The sequence below is a fragment of the Molothrus aeneus genome, chromosome 3 (assembly GCF_037042795.1).
Source record: "Molothrus aeneus isolate 106 chromosome 3, BPBGC_Maene_1.0, whole genome shotgun sequence".
NCBI lineage: Eukaryota > Metazoa > Chordata > Aves > Passeriformes > Icteridae > Molothrus > Molothrus aeneus.
This window is the reverse complement of record NC_089648.1, coordinates 8,393,219-8,415,276: the sequence shown is the minus strand read 5'-3', so window position 1 is coordinate 8,415,276 and position 22,058 is coordinate 8,393,219. Positions and strand designations below refer to the sequence as shown.

At 36.9% G+C, this 22,058-nt stretch overlaps 1 protein-coding gene across 1 annotated transcript in view; it reads right to left on the bottom strand.

Moving 5' to 3' along the window:
- Positions 1-22,058, bottom strand: part of KIF16B (kinesin family member 16B) — a 139,339-nt gene that overhangs the window by 32,993 nt on the left and 84,288 nt on the right. Inside the window, exons 21-25 of the mRNA XM_066547784.1 lie at positions 20,282-20,440; positions 19,354-19,459; positions 18,773-18,823; positions 11,865-11,987; positions 6,770-6,859 (exon numbers count right to left, since the gene is read on the bottom strand). Coding sequence (XP_066403881.1) covers positions 6,770-6,859; positions 11,865-11,987; positions 18,773-18,823; positions 19,354-19,459; positions 20,282-20,440 — 529 coding nt within the window. The remainder of the gene's footprint in view (positions 1-6,769; positions 6,860-11,864; positions 11,988-18,772; positions 18,824-19,353; positions 19,460-20,281; positions 20,441-22,058) is intronic.

Here is a 22,058-nt window from a genome sequence, read left to right as displayed (position 1 = left end):
ACAGTTCATGACTCTTCATTAATCATTACCTAGCTGAACTACACCTGAATAATAAGCAGTAGTAGAAAAGTGTCTAAAATGAACTTAAGAAACAATTAAAAAACTGGTGTCTGCTCTATTTTAATAGCAAACATACACATCATGTGTTGGGTGGTTGTGAGTATGGAGGGATGAAACAGACATTGCCGTCACTGAGATGCAAACATTTGTCTTTCTTTACTGAGATGCAAAATACTTTGGATGAAAAACAGACTATTTTTTGAGTTTTGAAAAATCTGAAATATTACAAAGTATTTTAAAATGTCTTTAAATAAGCTTGCAACAAATGTTTTGATTTCAGCATATTTTCGAAAACATTCACTTAGTACTTCTGAAAAATCTGAGAATTATTTTCTGCTCTTTGAATTTCATGTAATTCCTACAGGTTATGATCCATAATTATTTTTAAACTCTTAACAGACCTTTTGTGCCCAGACCCCAAAAGACACAAATATATGCTCATACACAGACCTCCATAAATTAAATACAGATACTACATTCTGTTAAATAAGCTACAAGTCAATAGCTGTGGCACTCCTACTGAACAGGACACATGCATGTCCTTATGTCCATAAATGAATCTATAAATGCAAGCATGCCTTGTAGCTTCTCCTTGGCAGCTCCCCAGGGATTTTCTAATATTTTAAGTCAAGAATCACTATTAGTTGCCCCTAACAACATGTAAAGATTTTTATGCACACAGAAACAGTTTTCAAGATGACTGACAGGGAACTCAATAAGCAGAGCCTACAGTGAAAGCCCCACAAAACCTGGATGCAAGTGGGACTTAAGGACTCCCATATGAAGGAGGGACTTCATAAACCCTGGATTTGAGTAGGAGAAAGACAAACAGGAACTCTCTCTCTGCTCTCATTTGAAAGAAAGTAGAGACAAGAAAGTGTTAGGATAGTGAGGAAGTGTTAGGAGAGTGAGATGTCCTTTGCAGCAAGATGTGGCTCAGGAAGGAAAGTTTTCTGCAGAAATCAACATTCTGGTACTATTCCAAAACCAGTAACTGGTAAGAAAAGATGAAGGCAGAGGGAAAAACAGGAGAATCTAACTATGGAAGTTCTCACTCCTCTATTGAGAATGAAGAGTCCATTTGCTCTCTTCTCTGACTAATAACAAACAAAAAGTGCATTCATTAGAGAGACTACTGCAACTGAAAGTCAAGTATGGTCTTATTTAAAAATCTAAAAGTAATAAAATTGTTAATGTCATTAACAATCCAGCAGTGCAAGAAAGCTGGAGCTGGGCAAATGACAGTCATGTAGCCTCCCTCAAAAACTGGACATGGCAAAATGCTTGGTAGTTATCTGCCACTGGCTCAGTCCCACTCAGCTGCAGCTTCTTCAGTCTTTCAAGATTTGCATGTGACACATTTTAGTTAGATAAGCAGTTGTCAGCAGCCCCTTAATTACATTAGAAGAAATGTGCAGATATATCATATATATGACATCTTTTAAGACCAGAAGATATTAGATAAGTTTCTGCTTTTGAAAGAGATACTTTTTTTTTAAAAAACCTTCCTAATACATCAGTTTGCCAAGACATCCCTTTGGGAATTCAGTGGCAGAAACATGAAATGCAAGATCAGCAAATTATTAAAATACTGATATAGTAACTCAGAGCTGAGCGACTAATGAGCTGTAAAGTTCACTTCTAAAAGCAGGACACTCATATATTAAACATGCCCACAGTATTTTCACTGCTCATTATAAATATTAATTTAGAGTGGGAAGGTGAACTGTGCAAAATAGAACTCAACTCTGATAGATTCTGATAAGATCCTTGTAAGGACCACGTTTCTTTGAAATAATACATACTGACTAAAGACACAACTCTGACAAGTTTGGTATTAAAAAGCATTTTAGCATCATCCTAAGTGAATCCTAAATTAGCTCAATGACAGATGAGCAGAAGCAGACAGATGAGTTTCAATTTACCAAACAAACTGAACTGCTACTCACGTTGCAAAACTAATCCAAAATTACCATAAATTACAGCTATTTGAAATAAAGGTAAAAATATAGAAAGCCATCAGTCATTCACATATGCAACACTGTTAATGAAATTCCTTCAAAGAAAACAAATGCCAAATCTTTACTGCAGCACACATTATTTTGTGTTTCATCCATCACAACATGCTCTTCCCCTCTCATAAACAAGGACACAGTAGTTTGTAGAAATGCTGACAAGTAGAAGAAACCCACTGCATATTATCTAGGTCTCCTCTGCCCACAAACCTGCCTTTCCCTTCGATGCTCCAAGTCTCAAAGCAGGAATGGACACAACCTGTGCCTGCACTGTGTAAAACAGAGAAGTCATCAGTGGTGCTGCAAGGGTTTCCAGAACAGGTACCTTTGTGCCAGTACCTATCTAAAAGCACTGGCTCACGTGATCAAATGCTTCTCTTGCTTCTCCTAATCTTTAGCATGCTTGGTATTTAGCAAATATGAGTGTATTTGAACCTCTCTGATAAGCTGGTGAAAGTTGTTGTGAAGTGAAAGCTCAGTCAAGGCTGGAAAAAATACTACTGGCAACCTTGTAAGACTTGGTGCTTGCAGTGACCTAAAAAACTTCTTCACAAAGGGACAGCTTAATACAAATATCATGTGTTTCCCACATGGAAATTAGACACTTGTGCTTTGGTGTAAGTAACCAATAATTCTGTTAATGCACTAGATGTGAATCTCACTAAGCTTACCTGAGACACAAACATATGGCAACACAGAAGTGTCAATAAGGAACAAACTGACACATTAAACTAGCAAATATACTGACCTAGCAGGCAAAACCACAGAGAGAAGATGATAAAAGAAAATAAGCTGCAAAAGAAAATTGCCTCTGTAAGATACTTAGAAAGTGTGCAGTGTAGAGAATTTGAAATACAGATAAAATCCACAGGAAAAATATGAACTATGAACAGTTAATTAGAACAAAAAGAACTTCAGCTGGGAAGACTCCAAGATGAAGCAAAGTATGTACCTGTGCTCTGGGCTGGGATCCTGTTATACACTCTTGGATGCTGGACTTCATTCTGACCTAATAATACTACTCATGCTGTCATGGTTCTTCAAAACAAACAAATAAGTAAGAATAAAAAAAACACACCTACTTCCTCCTGAAACACCAAAAAAAGCCTGAATTTGTACTGTCAGTCACAAATGACAGTATTTATTCAAAAAGGTGAAATTAATATGCTGCAGCACACGGGACATTTTAATAGTGGCTTTAAGGATATCAGATTCCTCCTGAATCCAATTACTCCTTACAAGAATGAAGCTGATCTCCCTCTGATGCAAGCATTAAAGAATTCAGTTGTTCCTCAATGTACTGTCAGGATCAATAACCAACTCTGAAGAAGACTACTCTAGCACATTTTCCTAAATGGCAAAAATCAGTCTGCACAGGAATTCAGGTGGCCCTTTTTCATTTGGATGACTGCCTGGCTCTTTTTTCTAGAGTTAGATGCAATTAGGATATTCCTGTTGACAGATATAGCTCTAACATCCAAGAGGAAATGGCAATTTATTCAAATAAAAAAACTGTACTGACATTCACAAGCAATAATTTTAAAAGCATTTATGTACAGAGAACATTTCAATTTCCCACTAAAAACTCAATTTTACCTTAAAATTTCTGTAGTTTAAAAAAGATGACAATTTTTTTTCTCTCTCTCCTTTTTCTTTTTTAAACTTTTTCTTAGATATTTGGTGCACAGTAGTTTCCATTTCTGGTTTTCCTACTGTTTTGGAATGGGAACAATCTTGAGTCCCAGATTCAAGGTCTGTTCTATGCTCATTTCATTTTTAGCTTTAAACATATGTTAACGAAGACCAAGAAAGCATGTGCACACTATTGCATGTCTCTCCTTCTTTAACATATGAATATTTTTTAATATACTGCCCAAGCTTCTTTACTTGTGGTAACTCTCAAATCAGGGTCACTTTCATTGCTTGAATGATTTATTTCTTCTAATAACCAAGGGAACATGTAGGAGGGAAGAAAAATGTTAATAATTAAAAGTTAGATGTGAAAACTAAAAACTGTAATTCCATAAACGCTCACTCCAATGAACTAAAGCTTCATCAGGCACAGCTCCTCATCCTAAATGCCCAGAGTCTCTGAAGTAGTCAGATCAATTTTTCATTTTGCAGAAACTTGAAAGCCACTATTACGAAAGGGTATCTGTGAAGCAATGCTCTTCTTCCAAATAAGAAGTTGTACGGACAACAGGATCTGACTACAAGTATCTTACAATGAACAAAACCTCCAGGGAATGATGCCAGTCAGCAGTAAAGGGAATTTATGGCCAGGAGCAACACACAGAGCCACAGTTTCATTGCAACATCCATCCTGTATCGAGCACCCTTGGATCTCTGAAGTGCTGAAGGGCTTGTCAGTCTTACGGGACACATACGTCTGAGAGGAGTCACAGAATTATAAAATCATTTGGTTTGGAAGAGACCTATAAAGGCCACTGAGCCCAGTCCCCTGCCATAAGCAGGGACATCTTCAACTAGATCAGGCTGCTCAGAGTTGCAACTAACCTGTCCTTGAATAGATCTGGTGATGAAGCATCCACTACTTCTCAAGGCATTGTAAAAATTGTGCCACTGTAAAAATTTTCTTAATGCTTTATTCTGCATCTGCCCTCTGCAACTTAAAACCATTGGTCCTTGTCCTACTGCCACAGCCCTGCTTCAAAATCTGTCCCCATATTTCTAATAATCTGTTCCCATCCTTCTAATTATCCCCCTTCAAGAACTGAAAGGCTGCTATAAAGTCTACCCAGAGCCTTCTCCAGGCTGAACAACCCCAACTCTCTCAGCCTTTCTCCAAAGGAGGGTATGCTTGTTCCTTCTGTGTCAGCTCATGGAGATATTTAACAGCACTGGTCCCACACAGAATCCTGAGGGATACCACTTTTCACTGATGTCTATGTGGACCTTAAGCCATTGACCACCACCCGCTGGATGTGACCATCCAAGCAATTCCTCACCCACCCAAACAATTCACCCATCAAATCCATCTCCTTACAAATTAGAGAAAAGGATGTTGTGGGGACCATGTGTCCTGGGAAGATCCATAATTTTACTGCATTCCAGATCTACCTGCATCCAAGAACTGCTAGTCTCCTTCAGATTTTGCAGCCAGAGACCTTGTGTGTGTGAGGAGGTGCTATTGTGGCTGTTTTCAGAATTGGTCCTCCCAGGCAGCTCCTTTGCCACGTGGTATTTGTTTTGCAGGCTGTTTGGTCTTTGCTCAGGCAAAGGATTTTTCCTCCCTTTTTGGGATCTCTCTTTTTTGTTTTTTCCCCCCCATCTCAGAGAGAGTGCAGTTGGCAGATTTGAGCTGCCTTGAGGTGAGTTCTGCAGGTGTCTGCCAGTCACCATGGGCTCCAGCAAGCCAGCCCGAATCCATCGGCTGCCTGTTCCAGGAGAGAAGGCTACAGGAGCAGAACCCCTTTCTCTCCGGCAGCTTCAGCTGCACAACCATAGCCATCCACAAAGACTGCATTTTGCAACTAGAAACCATTTCAAAGTGAATTTGCAAACTCTGCTGGCAGCAAAAAAAGCCAGAGAGTTCCTGGAGCCAGGCCATGCCATGCCAGCACCCACAGACCAGTGCTTTTCCCTCATCCCACTGATAGTGGGACCCTGGAAAATGTTAAAGATAGACTCTGAAAATGTTAGGCTTTTGCCAAATCATTGCACCTAAGTAAGCAGTTTGATAAATGATATAATTGTTAGATGTGATGATTGTTTAGTAATTAAATATAATTATTGTATAATCATAAGAAGAATCATGAGAAACTATGTTAGAAATTTAAGGGGGGCCACGAGGAGCCATGCTTGGCTGAAATCTATGTATACAATAGAACAATATAAGTTTAATAATTAACATGAAAGTTATATAACGATAGAATATAAAAACATGCTCATCCCAAATGCATGTCAGAGTCAGATTTGGGTTGGTAGCCCCTGACACCCAGAGCTCTTCAATAAAAGCACCTACATATAATCATTCTGTGATTATGTGTCTCTGAACACTAACACCACAGCCACAAGTGCAGAGCACAGCAGCAGGGTCTGAGAACTGGAGGAAGCAACAGGAAGACCCCACAGGAGCCAGCAAGTCTTCATCTGCTGCTAAAATTGCTCTGTACAGCTCCTGCCTTCCCAAGAGGGATGTGATGGCATCTTGTCCCTTTGTCCTACAAGCCAGAGGCTGTCCCTGCCTCGTGCCATCTCAGGAAAGGCTATTTCTGGCTTTCTTTGGTCCAGTAGGGTTGTGAGTTTTTTGCAGTTTGGTACCTAGAAATTATTGACCTTTTTTTCTTTCCTCTTGGCATTCTGTTTGTTAGTAATGTGTTATTTTTCCACTTATATTTACTGTTATCTCATTCCTTAATGGTGGAAAGGGATTGGTTGGAAGGTAGGGCAAAGTTACTCATTTCAGAGTGCTCATCTCCTTAAACTGTCTCAAACCAAGACACTATGTCAAAGGCTTTACAGATGAAAAGAGATGATGCCCATAGCTCCTCCCATGTGCAGCAATACAGCCACTCCATCACAGAAGGTGACTAAATTGGTTAGGCAGGAACTGCGTTAGTGAAATTGTGCTGGCTGTCTGAAATCACCTCCCTTTTTGAGTGAACAAATCTCAAACCACATTTTTTCAAGTCTCTACCCTTTTGTGTAAAAGAAGTTTTACCAAAGCTTACCTCTGGGTACTTCAGTTTTAAAGTTCTGTGCAGTTCTCGGAAACGACTGTACCGCCGAAACACTGTCCATGTCTCATCCAAGACTGTTATCTAGAGCAGACAATATAAACACAAGAAACAGAAGTAAACCCACACAGTCTAAAATCCATGCACTATACAAGGTTATAAGATTAAAATGGACAGTTCTTAGCTGTCTTAAATCCAAAAACCTTTTATAAGTTTACTTAATTTTTCTTTCATTACAGTGACAGAACTGTATTTAATAAGGAGCACTGATTGCAAAGCAAAAAAACACCTGAATGCATTTATTTCTTAATCCACAGTGGTTTGATAAGACTGTAAACGCATTAGAACATCCCCAATCCCTTCTTGGTGCAGCTATTTGACTCTCAGTATTACTATCAGTAGGTGTTCCATTAATGAATAAATAACATCCAGAGTAAGTGAAGTGTAGCCTCAAAATATTCAAAATATTTATATATATATATATATATATATATATATATATATATAAAATATATATTCTTATAAACAGATATTGACAATTAACAAATACACATTTCTTAGACATACAGAGTTCATTACCACATAGAATGGGATTCCAGTTTGTAGGGTAAAATATTATACCACCTTTTAGTAGAAGACATTCCTTTAAGACACTCTTGGTCTGTGTCTTCAAAATGGTGATGAACATTGCATTTATATAGGAAGTTTTCTTAAAATAAACATTGTTACTCCTGTGGATTGAGTGCATAACAACAGGAGCAAAGAGGGAGGGCAAACCAACCTTACCATCAGTTATTATCAAAACTGAGATATTAAACACTATGTGAAATTAGGTGACATTAATTAAGGACATTTCTAAGTGGGCCATGAAAGTGTTGTGACTAGAGCATTTGACTTTACAGTCAAAAATCAAAAGACTTTGTGCAGCTCTGGTGATCCAAGGCCTGATTTGGTCCTTGTCATCTTCTTTGTTTACTTTCCAATTTCTTGTAATGAGACTTGCAGGTAATTGCAAAATTTTATTGTTGTTATAGCTGGAACGATTGAAAAACAAATTTCAATGCTAAACAAAGTCTTAAGTGGCCCCCAAAGCACAGCAATACTGCTATTAGGACAGACAGAATCAATCTCCACTTGTATAAAGAGAATTACACTGCACCTGGCATACCAATAGCATTTCTAGAATATGGCCTTTTACTCCTACAACTGACTTAACAAGTCTGGGATGATTTTCCCCCATTTAAAAAAAACCTGTATGACAGACTATACACTCTGTAGGAATGGGAGAGGGATATATGCAGGTGTTTTGAACCAGTAAAGCAATTCTGAAAAGTCCTTTGCTTTTTACATAGTTTGCTAATACAGTTAAAAGTATTCTCTTAAGAACAAAAACCATATGGTTAAGTACATCTGCAAGACAGATTTGGCAATATTCTTATCTAGGCACTGCTGTGATCCTAGATTTGCCTCAGAATTGTGGGTTGTTTTGTTTCTCCCATTCAAAGGCAGCATTTCCTATGTAAAACCTATAAATCTGAAAGAAGGTATCACAGTCCTGTCTCCTTATCTTTTCTTCTCATGATAACTGATAGAAAATAACCTAGGAGACATTTTCAATCCATTGCACTGTAAAGCACATCACAGAATTTGTCCTCTTTCTGCTCTATAGCAACACAACTAACACCATGACCAGGGTAGAAAAAAGCAATATTCCACCTCATTCTGAAAGTAATGAGAAAATAAAAAAGAAATGCCTCATTTCTTTATTTAGGCTGGTTAAACTGTCTACAGTCATCATGAGAACTCCTATTTCTTCCTATTAACCTTGTTGAAACTGTTCCTCACACTAGGAAAACAGTATCTGGAAAACTAGAAGTTTTCTAAAAATTTCTTATAACCTTTTTCTATTTTATTATTGAGGGTATTCATCTGATAATGTTGACAGAAGATTAGACTTCTTACTAATCAGAAGTTTAGACTTCTTACTAATGTAGGCAGTTATGGGGCATGCATCATTTTCTTAAAGAACATTGTATCAATGAGAACTACCTCTTGCTTTACTCCCACTCTGCAACAGTTCACCAAACTCAGAAATAAATCTGGACTAGAAATGTGGACTTTTTGAGCAGATTCAACACAGCATCTGGCTGAACAGAAATGCAACTGGAGCTGAAGGAAAGCACTGTTTTAGGGTACATCTGCCTGGATCTTTTCTTACAGAGTACTTGTCAGGCATCACTAAAAGGCTTTGAAACACAAGAAAACCAGTTTTAAAAGAATATCAAACAGGATAAATAAAAGGAGCGAACTCAGAACAATGTGGAAAAGATGAATGAGAATGAGAAAGCTTAACTACAACTTTCAGTATTGCCAGAGGATCCCTGCAGGGCTGTGCTTGATTCCAGACTTTGCTTCCATCACCAGCTCTCAGGAAACCCTGTGAGTCTTTCTGAGAGCTGGAGTTCCACCTTCCCTGCTGCCTTGCTGCCAACCATAGGTACTGTCTGCAATCATGGGCACTGTCCATAACAGATGCCACTGGTTTTATTTATATTTTATTTATTTATATTAGATTTAAGAGCAAAAGCTCTTCCCACACTGTTTCTAGCACAGCCTTGTCTAAACATGAAAGGAAGGGGGGGAAATACCTGAATCGTTCTCTGGCATACTAATTTAGCTGTAGCATAAATATGTTTAGACCTGATTAAGGTATTACTGTTTCATCATGTCTTTAAAGACAACACATAAAACTGTCACTCAGATGGAAGCTTTTTTGGAAATGAATCAATTCTTACAGAATACTTAATAGTAGACTAGCACAAAAAGCTCCATGACATATTCCTGCTGCAAAATGAAGATGCTGTCTTAGCTCTAATAAAGTATCACTTTCTTCCTATTTTGAATTCTCTCCAGTCAGCTCTTGTAGGACTCACTCAACATCTTTAATTAGGATCTGTATGGAAGAACCTGAGTGGACAGAACATCCTGCTGGCCTATTCCCATACATGTCTATACCAACAAGATGCTTACCCTGCACTAAAACAAATTATTACTGGATAATATGTTAGGGTTGAAAGACCTATGAATTGATCATGAAGCTGCCAAGGAAAGTGGAACTCATTCTCTCTCTTCTGGCATTTAACAAAATCATCTTTACTACTGCATGTCACAAGGAGAAATTAATATATTTGTTATATACAGAAATGCATTACATTTGTTGCTCTGTATAACAATATGTAGGATTTAACTACAAGCACAATGACTAGAAACATCTGTTGAAGAAAATACCTCTGAGATACCTAGAATTCACAGTTTTGGGGACTGTCTTAAAATTCAACTCAATCATCACTTGTCACTTTGTCAGGTTCCAAAGTGCTATGACATGCAGACAGGTCAGCAATCCATTTTCCCAAAAGCAAGAGGAACCTTGCTGAAGAAAGCTTATTTAGGACCTAGAAAAGAAAATGGGGCTAGCAACACCTCAGTCCTTTCCCACAACTGACATATATTTCAGATGACCTGAAAATAAACTTGAACTAAGTGAAGTAAGGTTGAAATCAGGAATTATTTTGACAGCTGACATGGTATTCTGACCTATGAGGAAGAGATTAAATGAATAGGTACATTTAGTCTCCTCCCTCTGCCACATTTTCCTGATTTTTAAGGCAAAAAAAATGTACAAACCTACTATTTCAGGTGTTCTAATTTTCTACAGAATAACTGTAGGAGCTTCTAGAGATTAATACAGATCAAAGTAGAGCTGGGAGCTCTGCATGGACAACATTTAAAAGAAAAAAGTTTGTGGAAGGTCTGTGGATTGTAGCATGGAGCTAAATCCTGACTACAGCAGGAGCAATCCAGTGTGACACAGAGAGCTGGAGGGAAAGGAAAAAGCACTAGCTTTTTCATTAGATTGATTCATGTGAGGAATGACTATAAGAAACATTCCCCAAATTGCCAAACTGCACGTGGTCTTCCAAGTGCTCCTTCATGCTAAGATCTTGTAGAGGCTTACATGGGTTTTACTGATGAAGGGAGAATACCTGAAAAGAAATCCACCAACAGAAGCTGCATTTTCACTTTAGCCATCTTCACTAACCATTAGCTAGTCTAGTAAATCCTGTGTGCTGAAAATTGAGTAGAAGAGTCCATGGGGACGTTTCATGTGCACTTACTCATCTCTCAGCATCTCCCTGGCTCCAGGCTTTCACTAGCCCCAAGAAAATCAAAGTTCAACAGGCAAAAGGAGGCATTCCACCCACAAATAGCATGGTATGTTTCAAAATGATAAATTTAATTAGCACAAACAAAGCTAAGACTGCCCATCTTAATAAAAGCCTTTTCAAAAGAGAGCACAGTTCAAAAATGGTCCTTTGCCCTGTGAGGAAGGTCACTCCTCCACCTCACAGCAGCTAATGAAGCATCTGGCAGCACATTCAGGAAAGGAGGCTGCCAGTTCTGTCTCGGATGCCATGTGCATCAGTTATGCTACACATATGTCCACACACATTGAGAGCACATTTCCAATTAGACTTTAGATCTTGCTTGGAAAAAACACTGGCTGCATACCAGAGGAAACAAAATTAATATGCTTTTTTCCCCCAGCATTTCTACTCAGAAAATCAACTGATAGTTTGGAGAAGCAACACCTTGGAAATGCAGAGTGGGAAGAATCAGAACACCAAAGAGAGTGTGAAAGGAATCAAGCCTTTGTCTTGCATATGTGCAAAATACTTAAATAAAGCTTTTATGCTTTCATTATTTCAGGTAAATCTTTCAAGTCTAAGCCTTTTCTATAGCTGACACTTGCATCTCAGTAAAGGGCTTTCCTATAACCAATATGCATTTAATCCTCATCTCTGGAACTCTTCAAATTGAACTGACATTGGCTCTGGAACTGCTCATGCCAAGAGTTTGGCCTCCATCCTCCTCTGCACAATCAACCCACTTGGAAAACACTTGTCTTTATAGTGTCCTCTACTGTGCATTCTTCCCATCTCTCTTATTTAACAGTACTGAGACAAGGAGAACCAAAAACTGCACTTAGTGGAAGGAAAGCATTAAAGGAAAGCAAATGATAAGCACTTACCTTTATTTCAAACTCATAGTGTTCATCCTTGCCCTGCCCACACAGGACATACCGTGGGATACTAATTTTGATTGGGTCCTTTAGGTCATCTGGATTTGCTCCCAGGGAACGACAGACCATCCTCTTTCATGCACATACCAAATAGGGAGAAGAAAGGAAAACCAAAATCACTACACAAGGAAAAAAAGAAAAGAACTTCACTGAAAATGAGAATGTGTTCTTGGTCAGAGGAGCAGGAAAAGAGGAGGTAGAAATTACTTCTAAAATGAAGGAATTATTTGAAAACAAAGTGGCTCTTGTCTTATAAGCAAACCCTAGCATATTTTAATGCATACAAAAATTCATGTGAAGTGTATTAAAAAATATTCCTTTATTTGAAAAGGCATTTTCAGCTTAGATACCAAAACCAAGGGAAAGCAGAAGACTTTTTATTACAATGCTTTCAGAAAAATCAGTGTATTAATCAAGTTTTCACAGTTAGCTCTAATTTTTGTACATCTCTATCTTTTATAACAAATGTTTAAAATATCATGCAAAGCTGCAGGGGTCTAGGCAATTCAGAAAGCTCTTAAACTTTAAAAGTTCAAACCCATTTTATAATTAAATAAGCAATCCACAGTCAAAATAGTTTCCTACTATTTTTTTTAATCATATTGGAATCCCAGAAAATTCAACTATGATAAATTTGCACAGTCTGAACAAAACAACCTAAAAATTTACTTCCAATGAGGGCTCATTCCTCTGACAGCCAGATGGAATATGTAACTCTGAAATTATGCCAAAAAGAAAACATTTCTGCAACTGAAAAGATTAATGCTTTGCAGTCACTATGCCCAAAAGGAGCATAAGCATTCAGAGGGAAAAAGCAGAAAAACTGCCTTAAAGGAAGTCCTCTACTTGCTCCATTGAACATATTTGGTCTGAAAACCTTAATGAACTGGCACTTCAAAAAATAACAGCAGCATGACAAATATAAGTTAACAACCAAAAAGATTGAAAAACAATCACTTCACAGTCATGACTGTGTTATATATTTGTATTTAGCACTGCTATCCATCACTTGAGCTGTAACTTTATTCTCAACATTCATCTTCTTTGTAGCAACTCCTGGTGACTTCCAGTACATGTAAGACTGTGTAGGAGCTGGAGAAGGATTTGAAACTCATTCACAAACATCTCTGCCTGTTACAGACAGCCTTTGACATCATCATGGCTCTCAAGAAGAGGAGGCTGTTATTACATTGCCAGTCAATTATAAATGACAATGTAATTTCCCTTAACATTAGCATTAATAAAACAAAGAAAATGAATTTTTATTACACTGAGTTAATCTAGAGTATATTTACCACAAACTTTTTTTTTTAAGAAACTATAAAAAAAGTTTATGTTTGAATGGAAAAATATTTTTAACAACCTTTGTTTTCACAAGAAATATTGTCTCCTGTCCATTTTGCTCTTCTGTAATTACTGCCCACGTTACCAGCTTTTCAGCTAAAACTCATTTCTGGAGCACTGAAATGTAAGCTGTTCTTTCCTTGGGGGAAAAGAGAAGTTCATTCCCCTGAAAACAACCTCATCTGTTTTAAAATAGCAATAAAATCGTAAAGCCACTCTTAAAGCCACCTCTGTCAATGTGTAATTTATTGACAGTCATTTTCAGAGAGCTATTACAAACAGCTAATAGAGAGAAAAACAATCTCAAACACAAAGTGTTGAGGAAAATGCACCCTAATACATTAAATAATGCTTTGATATTCATAAACAATCGTCTTTATTTTTACTTCACATAGTAAAAATAGCAGAAGTATTAGAATAAAATACACTGCTATGAATTTCTTTTTCATAAAATTGCAGAGTACTCACTGAGTTAGATTTTTTAAAAAGCACAGAAGAGAAAAAGCATTATTGGGAAACACAAAATGCACAAACATTTAACTTTGGAGTATAATCAGAAAAAACACTGGTTTCAGAGACTGATTTCCTTTAACAGCCCTGATCAAGACAGTTCTCTCAGGTAGTGCCACTCAAGGCTGACTTTGGGCAAGGCCCAGAAGAAATCTCATAGTGATGGTCAATGAGGGAGCCACTCCTGAGCAGGACTGACATGGTGATATTATTCTGTCTACTCATTTGTGTACACATTCTTTGTTAAAAAATACCCCACAATACCTCAAAATAACATGACACATTTTGCTCATTTTTGGACTTCCTCAAGGAAGTAGAAATGTAACAATAAAACCCCCCCATAACTCTTTATCCAAACAAGTGCTCATCCTTCTAGACATAACTTCCCTACCCAATGCAAGCTATTTCTTTTTAAATCCCATGTGAGTTACATTATCATGTCCTAACATATGGTAAAAACAAATGGGAAATGTTCTTATACTAGGAGAGAGACTGAAGTCTAACTCTGTGTGGTAGATTTCACCTCTGCTTGGCAATATGCTAACATCATTTAGAATTTCAGATGAGATACCACTGGTTTTTCTGCCAAGAACCATCTTCCTCAAACAAGGCAGATGGCATATTCAAGCAACAGGATTCAAAAGATATTCAGCTCCTCTTATAAGGGTAGAAACAAAAGATAGGAGACAACAGCTTATTTATTATTAGAATATCTGACAGGGGTTAACTGGTAAAATACCCCTCCTCCTAAGCTAGGGGAAAGCCTTGACTAATGGACATATTCTATTAATGTCCAACAGCTCCATTTTTTCTTGGGATGTAATAACAGAAAGACTGTAAAAGAGGCAATCTCACAGCACCAACAAGCCCATCAGTAAGCAAGCAGAGGATGATGAAAGTAAGGCCAAGAACATTACATGGACAGAGTTAAATTCACTCCATCTGTCAGGCAGTGTGTCCCCAGTTGTCAACTACCTAGCTGGAGCATGAGAAACGTGCTCACAGATGGCAGACCCCAAAACATCTGTCTTGCCACAGCAGCACCACCAAAGCTTGAAATGCTATTTAAAGCACAACTCCTTTTGCACTTGTGACAAATTTTGATAAGAAAGTGCAATAAACATTAAATGTAAAACTCTGAAGAGGAAGAGAATTGTCAATGCTAATATTCCCAAAATTGCAACATATAAAAGCTGTCAACATATATAGTATTAAGAGTATAAACTGAAAGTAAGATTAAAAAAATCTGCAGATGTTTTGAAATATTGAGATCAAGGGCATGAAGTAAATAAATGAGGAGCATGAAAAACAAAGATTATCAAAAAGATTAAGGAAAAGACAACCAAGGAGGAATAGAGAAAACATTAATGAAGATAGATAGTATTTGGAAGGAACTACAAAACACAGCCAAAATGGAAATCATAAGACAGAGCTGTGATTATAGTATTCATCCACCTACCATATAACATAGAAGCATTTAATTTCCTCACTTTCCCAAGGAACTGTATGTACAGCATATCAGAGATGTACAAAATGGAAGCACTCAATTAATAATTATTACTGTTTAGATGTGTTTCCACAGTCTGGGGTATTCCTTTAGAGCTCAAAGGTCCCTTTTCTCTATTGATTAAAAAAAAGGGGGGGGGGAAGGATTTTATCAATGTTTATTAGCCTTTTATTTTGAATGTATCTAAACTCTTTTGGATTTCAATACCTAGTCAAATGCATAATTAGCCAAATGGCTTCTTCACTTGAACTGAATGTTAATTTCCAGATTTCCAAAGGGATATGCAAACTGCTTTGAAGAATTGATAGGATGACTGTCAGGAGAGTATTTATTTCTTTTTCACAGTATTTAGAAGAAACAATTCCTGAATCAGGTCCAACCTTGTTCCTTTTAGAAAACACATGCTCAATTTATATGCACTTCTCTTTGTCTGGCAAAACTGCACAATGGGTATCATTCAAACTGTACAACCAAAGGCTGTCAAATTGTGATCACTGCCATGAAGCATCCAAAATGTTAGGTGCAGAAAAAAAGACATCTTCCTTTAAGAGACCTATATGAGGAGTTGTAAAAACAAGACTCCTATACACAGCCTGCTCAGCACAGTCTACATTCACTGATGTAGACAGCAGTATGTGAACGTCACCTAATGAAGGTTTAATACTTCCCATATTTTCATAGAGTAAGCAAACCAGGTCAGCTAACTCAATTGGAAATTTACAGGGCAATTGTACTCCATTTGAAAAAACCAATTATTTATATCTGAAGTCCAGTCCAGTGAAATCTGCATCAAATCATCTTTCAAGAGCTGAAATTTATTTAAATAAACATCATCATCCAAACAATCTAACTGTAATAATCAAACTTCTCATGTCACTGCAAATTTTTTGAGTGAAGTGTTTGTTATAGGTAAATATTGTGAGTAAACCATCTTCAGCAGAACACAGAAGTCGAATATTCTGTCCAGCAAAGCCAACTTGAATCTCCTTTATAGTGCTGATAGGAACCTTGGGATACTGCCAAGGAACTCTGGCAGGTGCCTTGTTCAGCTGACAAAATAACAACAGACAGAGTGGAACCCAACAAGAGTAAGCAAGCAGGTTCTGGGTCTGGTTTTCTGCAACTGCCAACAGACACCTTTCAACTCATCAACCCTAACAGAAATCTGAGGTAAAGCACAGATGAAAAATTCCAGTACCTTTTCCAGAGAACAGACCTGAAGTTCCAAAAAAAATCAGGAAAATGCACAAAGTTCTGTTTTAACACTAAACTGTTTTCTAGCTCTTTTTTTCCCAATGGCATGCAAATTCTTCAGGGGGTTTTCTCACAAAAGCATCAGAGATGTCCATGCTTATGCTCACTGTGACAGCCTCTTGGATGGGGGATGCAGGCTGAATGACATTTTCAGTATGATCTTTAGCACCACCACCAGTGTGGGATATGTCTTGATTCATGCCTGACTTGAGGAACACATTTACTTGCAAGTTTCTTATAAATGACAGATTTTTTATTAATGATATTGCTTGGGCACATCTCTCACTTGCATCACACAAACTTCCTAACTCCTCAATCTGTTTAGAAACCACTGCACTGCTGACCAGCTGACTACTGGTATCTTTGTAAAAGCAAGAAAGCTGAGTGAAAAAATATCCCAAACTGGAAGCATATTCTGGTCTTGCATCAAAACAAGAAGTTATTGACCTAAAAGAAACCAAATCAGAGGCACTGTGTGTTGGAAGCTGAGAATTACTAGATTGGTCTTCATCTATTGGTTGCACTGTCTTTAATGGGCTGTTTCTTTCTAAGTTTTTGTTTCAGAATGCACATTAGACTGAGAAAAGAAAAGGCACAATATGCTGAAGCCAGTTTGCTCATTCAGCACCCATTAAGGATCCTGCAGAAGAAATCTGTTTCAAGTGGGAACAATCAGATTCAGTTCTTGAGCTCTCACAATCTGGAGAAGTAATTATTTTATCACCAATATGATTGAAATTTTCAACCTTGTGGAGTGAATAAGCAACATTAATAAAGTCAGAACTATGTAAAGAAGTAGATAAAACATTCTGATACAGAACATTCTTACTCTTCAAAGTATTAGTACCTTTAGAGTGAATTAAACTACTTCTAATGTCACAATGACATGCAAAGCTCTCCTGCTCTGAGTTATGCCTTCATTCTGAAATGCCTTCTCTGATGTACAAGGGGAGGAATGTCATCCAGAACTGGAAAATAAATCCAGCATTTCTGTATATGCCTTCTGTTTCTTATGGTCTCTTGCTCCTGCATTTTCTCCACACAACTCTGAAGCACAATTGCCATCTTTAGACAGAAGTGGAAAGCCATTGTGTGGCTGCCACTGTTGACTTTTCTGTTAAAAATTCCAAAACAAGAAAATAAAAATCTCTTTGTAAAGTCTCCTGACCAAAACATTTCTTTAACTGAGGATTGATTTTGATAGATTTATACAACCATTCAAAATTGGTACAATCTCTCTGTCTCTCAAAAACCCAATAGCAGTGATTGAGATCTGATGAGGAACAGTTCATCTTTTCAACCCACCTCTGCTTTTTCTTTGTACAGTATCCATTTCACTTGCTTTATATATGCTTTGCTCAAAAACCCCAGGAAAGTCAACAGGCAATGCAGAAACTCATAAGCCCTCAATTTTTTCCCCCCACACAAGCACAGAAAAAGTAAACCCATATGAGCCAACAGAGTGCAAAAAGTCCAACACAGCTGAAAAACATCAGTGTAAAAGTCAAAAGAAGTACAAGATTAAGGTGCTGCAGCCCTTCTGTTGTTACAGTTTAAATCCATGAAGGTACCTAGGATTTACTCACCAAGACTATAACTGTGCTACAAGCAGCACTTAGACAACTAAATATGGTGAGAGGGGTCTGAGCATCAGTTTAAAAATACATAAATACATGTATTTATGAATATTTATAAATATTAATAATACATATTTATAATGTATTTATACATTATACAATATAATGTATTTCTAGATTTAATACATGAATAACACACATATACATGAATCCTTCAGGACACACACAGCCTGCCTGGTTCCTTTTGCTACCTTACAGACACCCTCACAGCAGTTCATTGAGAGTCAAAAATGTTATGTGTATTCTGAATTCAGACAATCATTGAATTAAATGAATTTATTTTAAATTAAATTTAATTCAATGCTCATTAAACACTTTTCTCCTCTAAAAATAATGAAGGGGATACTATTCCAAATTCAGAATCATGGCAAAACAATGAAGAACGATCCAGCCTAACACCACACCTTTCAAACAAGGAAGAGCTAAGTACAATCTAAAAGAAAATCACTTTGATTCCAGCTGGTAAGATGCACCTCCATCTCTGTTAGCCATTAATCTTGCTGTGAATTCAAAATTCTAATTATGCAGCTAAACATTATGAAATTTAATTACAGGGCATGCCATAATTTAAGACAAGCATTTCATTCTGACAAATTATGACCTACCTCATACTTCAACTTGCGTTGAATAGTGCTGTTATTGTGCCTCTCATTGTCCTAAGCACAAAAAAGGTGCAGGAGGTTATTAAAAAGTGCCTTTCTTGTATAAGTTAATTTAAAAGTACTAGAGGAAGAGACATTATAATAGACAAAAATAACAATCAATATTTATTAAACAACTGGCTTAGAAGTCAATCAATCCACTCTTTGGATCATTAGATCACCAGTTTTTGAATAGGCATTTGTTTGTAAGTATGAAATTCCATCCAGAAGAATCTTAATTTTCATCAGTTAAATCTTTTCTGGCATAAAATGAAGATTTTATTTGCAAGCTTCTTATTGTCATTTACACACCCTTTCCTGCCAAAAAAAAAACCAGAATGCAACATAAAAATGCCACTGGAAATAAATATATGATTAAAATTTAAAAACTTTTACCTCATTCACTGTTTACTTCTTTTAAAGTTTTTTGGTAAATTAAGAATAAGTAAACACAGGAAAACATAGAAATTACTGAACAAGAAAACTAAATCAGTGGTTAGACACGATCCATTGAAGGTCAGGATCTCCCACCCATTTTTGCTCACCTTGAAACTTTCTGTAGACCAGGAAGCACTAACATGATTATCCTCAGCTTTATGATGAATATTCTGGAGCCTTCTCTGCACTTCTTGTTCAATAAAGGCATTTATCCTTTAAGATACAGAAAAGTGTGTGTATGTATGGAAAAATAGTATATTTTACATAAAAATCAAGGCAGACTAAAAGGCTCTTTGAAATGCTTCTAACCCTAAGTACTGCACAGTTCTTAATTGGCAGGCTTAATGTTAGACCCATTTTATCCCTCCTTAAGGAAGGAACACTGACTTTTGAACGAGTGTTTATCTAACCAGTAAAGGTTAAAAAATTGTTATTAATTAAACAAATGACTAGAGCACAGGTTCAGCCACTGCTGTGAGTGCAGCTCTACACACGAGAGGCAGTGAGGCTACAAGTGATGAAGAATAAAGAAGGTTGGGGTTGCATCTTCAGTAATTTAACAGCTTGCCTTCACTGCTGCTGTGGTATCAGCAACTTGCACTAGCAAAGGTTTGGTCTTCAAACAGAAGGAATCTTCCAAGAGCTGACAGCAACAACTGCCATGTCTAAGTATAACAAGGGAAATTAAAGATTTCAGTGATGCCAGGCAGCTGTCCTATTAAAAAAAGTTTAAGACAATTAAATTTACTACATTGCCTTAAGCATATATGAAGCAAAACCATATAGACAGGTAACTGTAAACTCAAAATCTATTTAAATACCTTTCAGCCTACAGTTTCCCAACCCTGTATTCTAAAACAAAATGCACAGGAGCAACAGCTGAAGCTATTGGCTACTTACAGCAGAACATCAATTTTACTTCCAGACCAGTCTTCCAGTATATAAATCAAATTCAACCCTGGCAGAACGGTCTTTCAAAATATCTCTTTTTAAAGCTATTGTTTGCATTCCATTGCAGGAATGCAGGTCACCTACCTTTCATCAACCAGTGGGGCAGGAGATGTCTGTGCCTTTGTTGGGCTGGCAGGGGAAGTGCTATGGGAGAGTCTCTCATCTAATATTCCATGGTTTCCTTTCTGAGCTCCATCACCCTCATATATTTTTTGCTTCAGCTGCTGAATTTCCTGGTCCAGGCTATAAAGATACCATAACATGTAATTTGCTTTGGTTTAGAGTTGATTTGAATAGGTCTGATGGGAAGCAATGTGCCTACACTGGTATACGTGTACATAAGATTGTAGATACTAATGAAAGTTTAAAAATCATAATTGTCCCTTAAGCACATTTAGATAGAAAATAGAGACAGCTCAAAGCCACATTCCAAGACTAGTATTAAGTCAAATAAAACAACTTCAATAATTTCCATCACAAGAGGCATCTAAATCTGTACATTAAATATTAACTCCTAAAGCCTAACCTATCTGTTAAAATCACATTAATAAATTATCATTTTTATAGAACTCTATCAATGACCTCAGATATTATCTTCCAGTGTGAAAGTAAATGAAGAAACAAAAGGGGAAAAAATGAAAAATTCAATACAGCACCAAAAAAAAAAAAACAAAGAAAACCCAAAACATTGATGTGGCAAAACCTCTCTATAGGAAAATCTTTAAATTGTGTACTAGACATGTACATTTTCCAGTTGTTCCATCTGTATATATGTTTTTGAAAATTCACTAACAAAATAAACATTTAGTACTTATTGTATATATACAGCTAAGAAATCATCTTTTGAAACTTCCTTGCTTTCTTTAACAAATAAATTCAGTTCCACCCAGATTTATGCACAGAATACAACATGTAAAATTGGGTACTGTGTTTCTGACTAAAAATGCTGGAGGCATTTTGTATGAAATAAGAAGCACTTATTGCAATATTCATCATATTACAACAAAGTAATCTTTAGAACATCCTTTTCACTTGTAAAGTAGCTGACATTAGATTAGTAACACAGTAATAATCTTCCCCATTTTCATTACAATTTTTGTCTCTAAAAGTAATTGTTTTTCTAGAGGTTACTTAGAAATCAAATAATAAAAGAAAATAAGTTCTTGCTAAAACAGAAGAAACTATGCAAACCTGGGATTCTATCACTTCTGTACAATTGTATATATCTAAACTGAAGTGCAGCTCTATATTCCATCCTGGGGGTTAAGTGAGAAAATTAGATAGATGATGAATGCTGAGGCTTCGGCTGAATTGTTACTTCAGTTTTAGAGTGCTTTTTGCAGCACTGCCAGAAGCCATCTATTTCTTTTGATTAGCACCAAAACAATCTTGTGTCCTGAGGGTAAGTGGATGAAAGATGGCTTATGTATATAGGAAAGTGTTTGCATCCATGGAAAATCAATTTAACTACAAAAATCAGATTTACATTAAAGGAACAAAGCTTAGCTCTTGGTTTGTAAACATCCTACTAGGAGAAGACATTACTTATCTAGCTACAAACTTAGTCAGCCTTGTGCTGCATCCACCAGTGAGGACACAGAACTGTGCCCTGCCACTTGCCTCAAAGATGGCTCTAAAGCTGCTTTATGTTCATTCTAGTGCCCCAAACCTCTGCCAGTAAAGCCAAAACGTGTGCATATATCCCAGTTAAAGTTAACCTCAAATTATCATTTTGGGAGTAATCCCTGTTGTCTTGAGGTGATTCACAATGATATTAAATACCATAATTATCTGTGGCCAAAAAATGTTACTGTGTCTTTTAAGACCCTGAAGCCACAGACCTTGAGTGTCTGGTGGAATT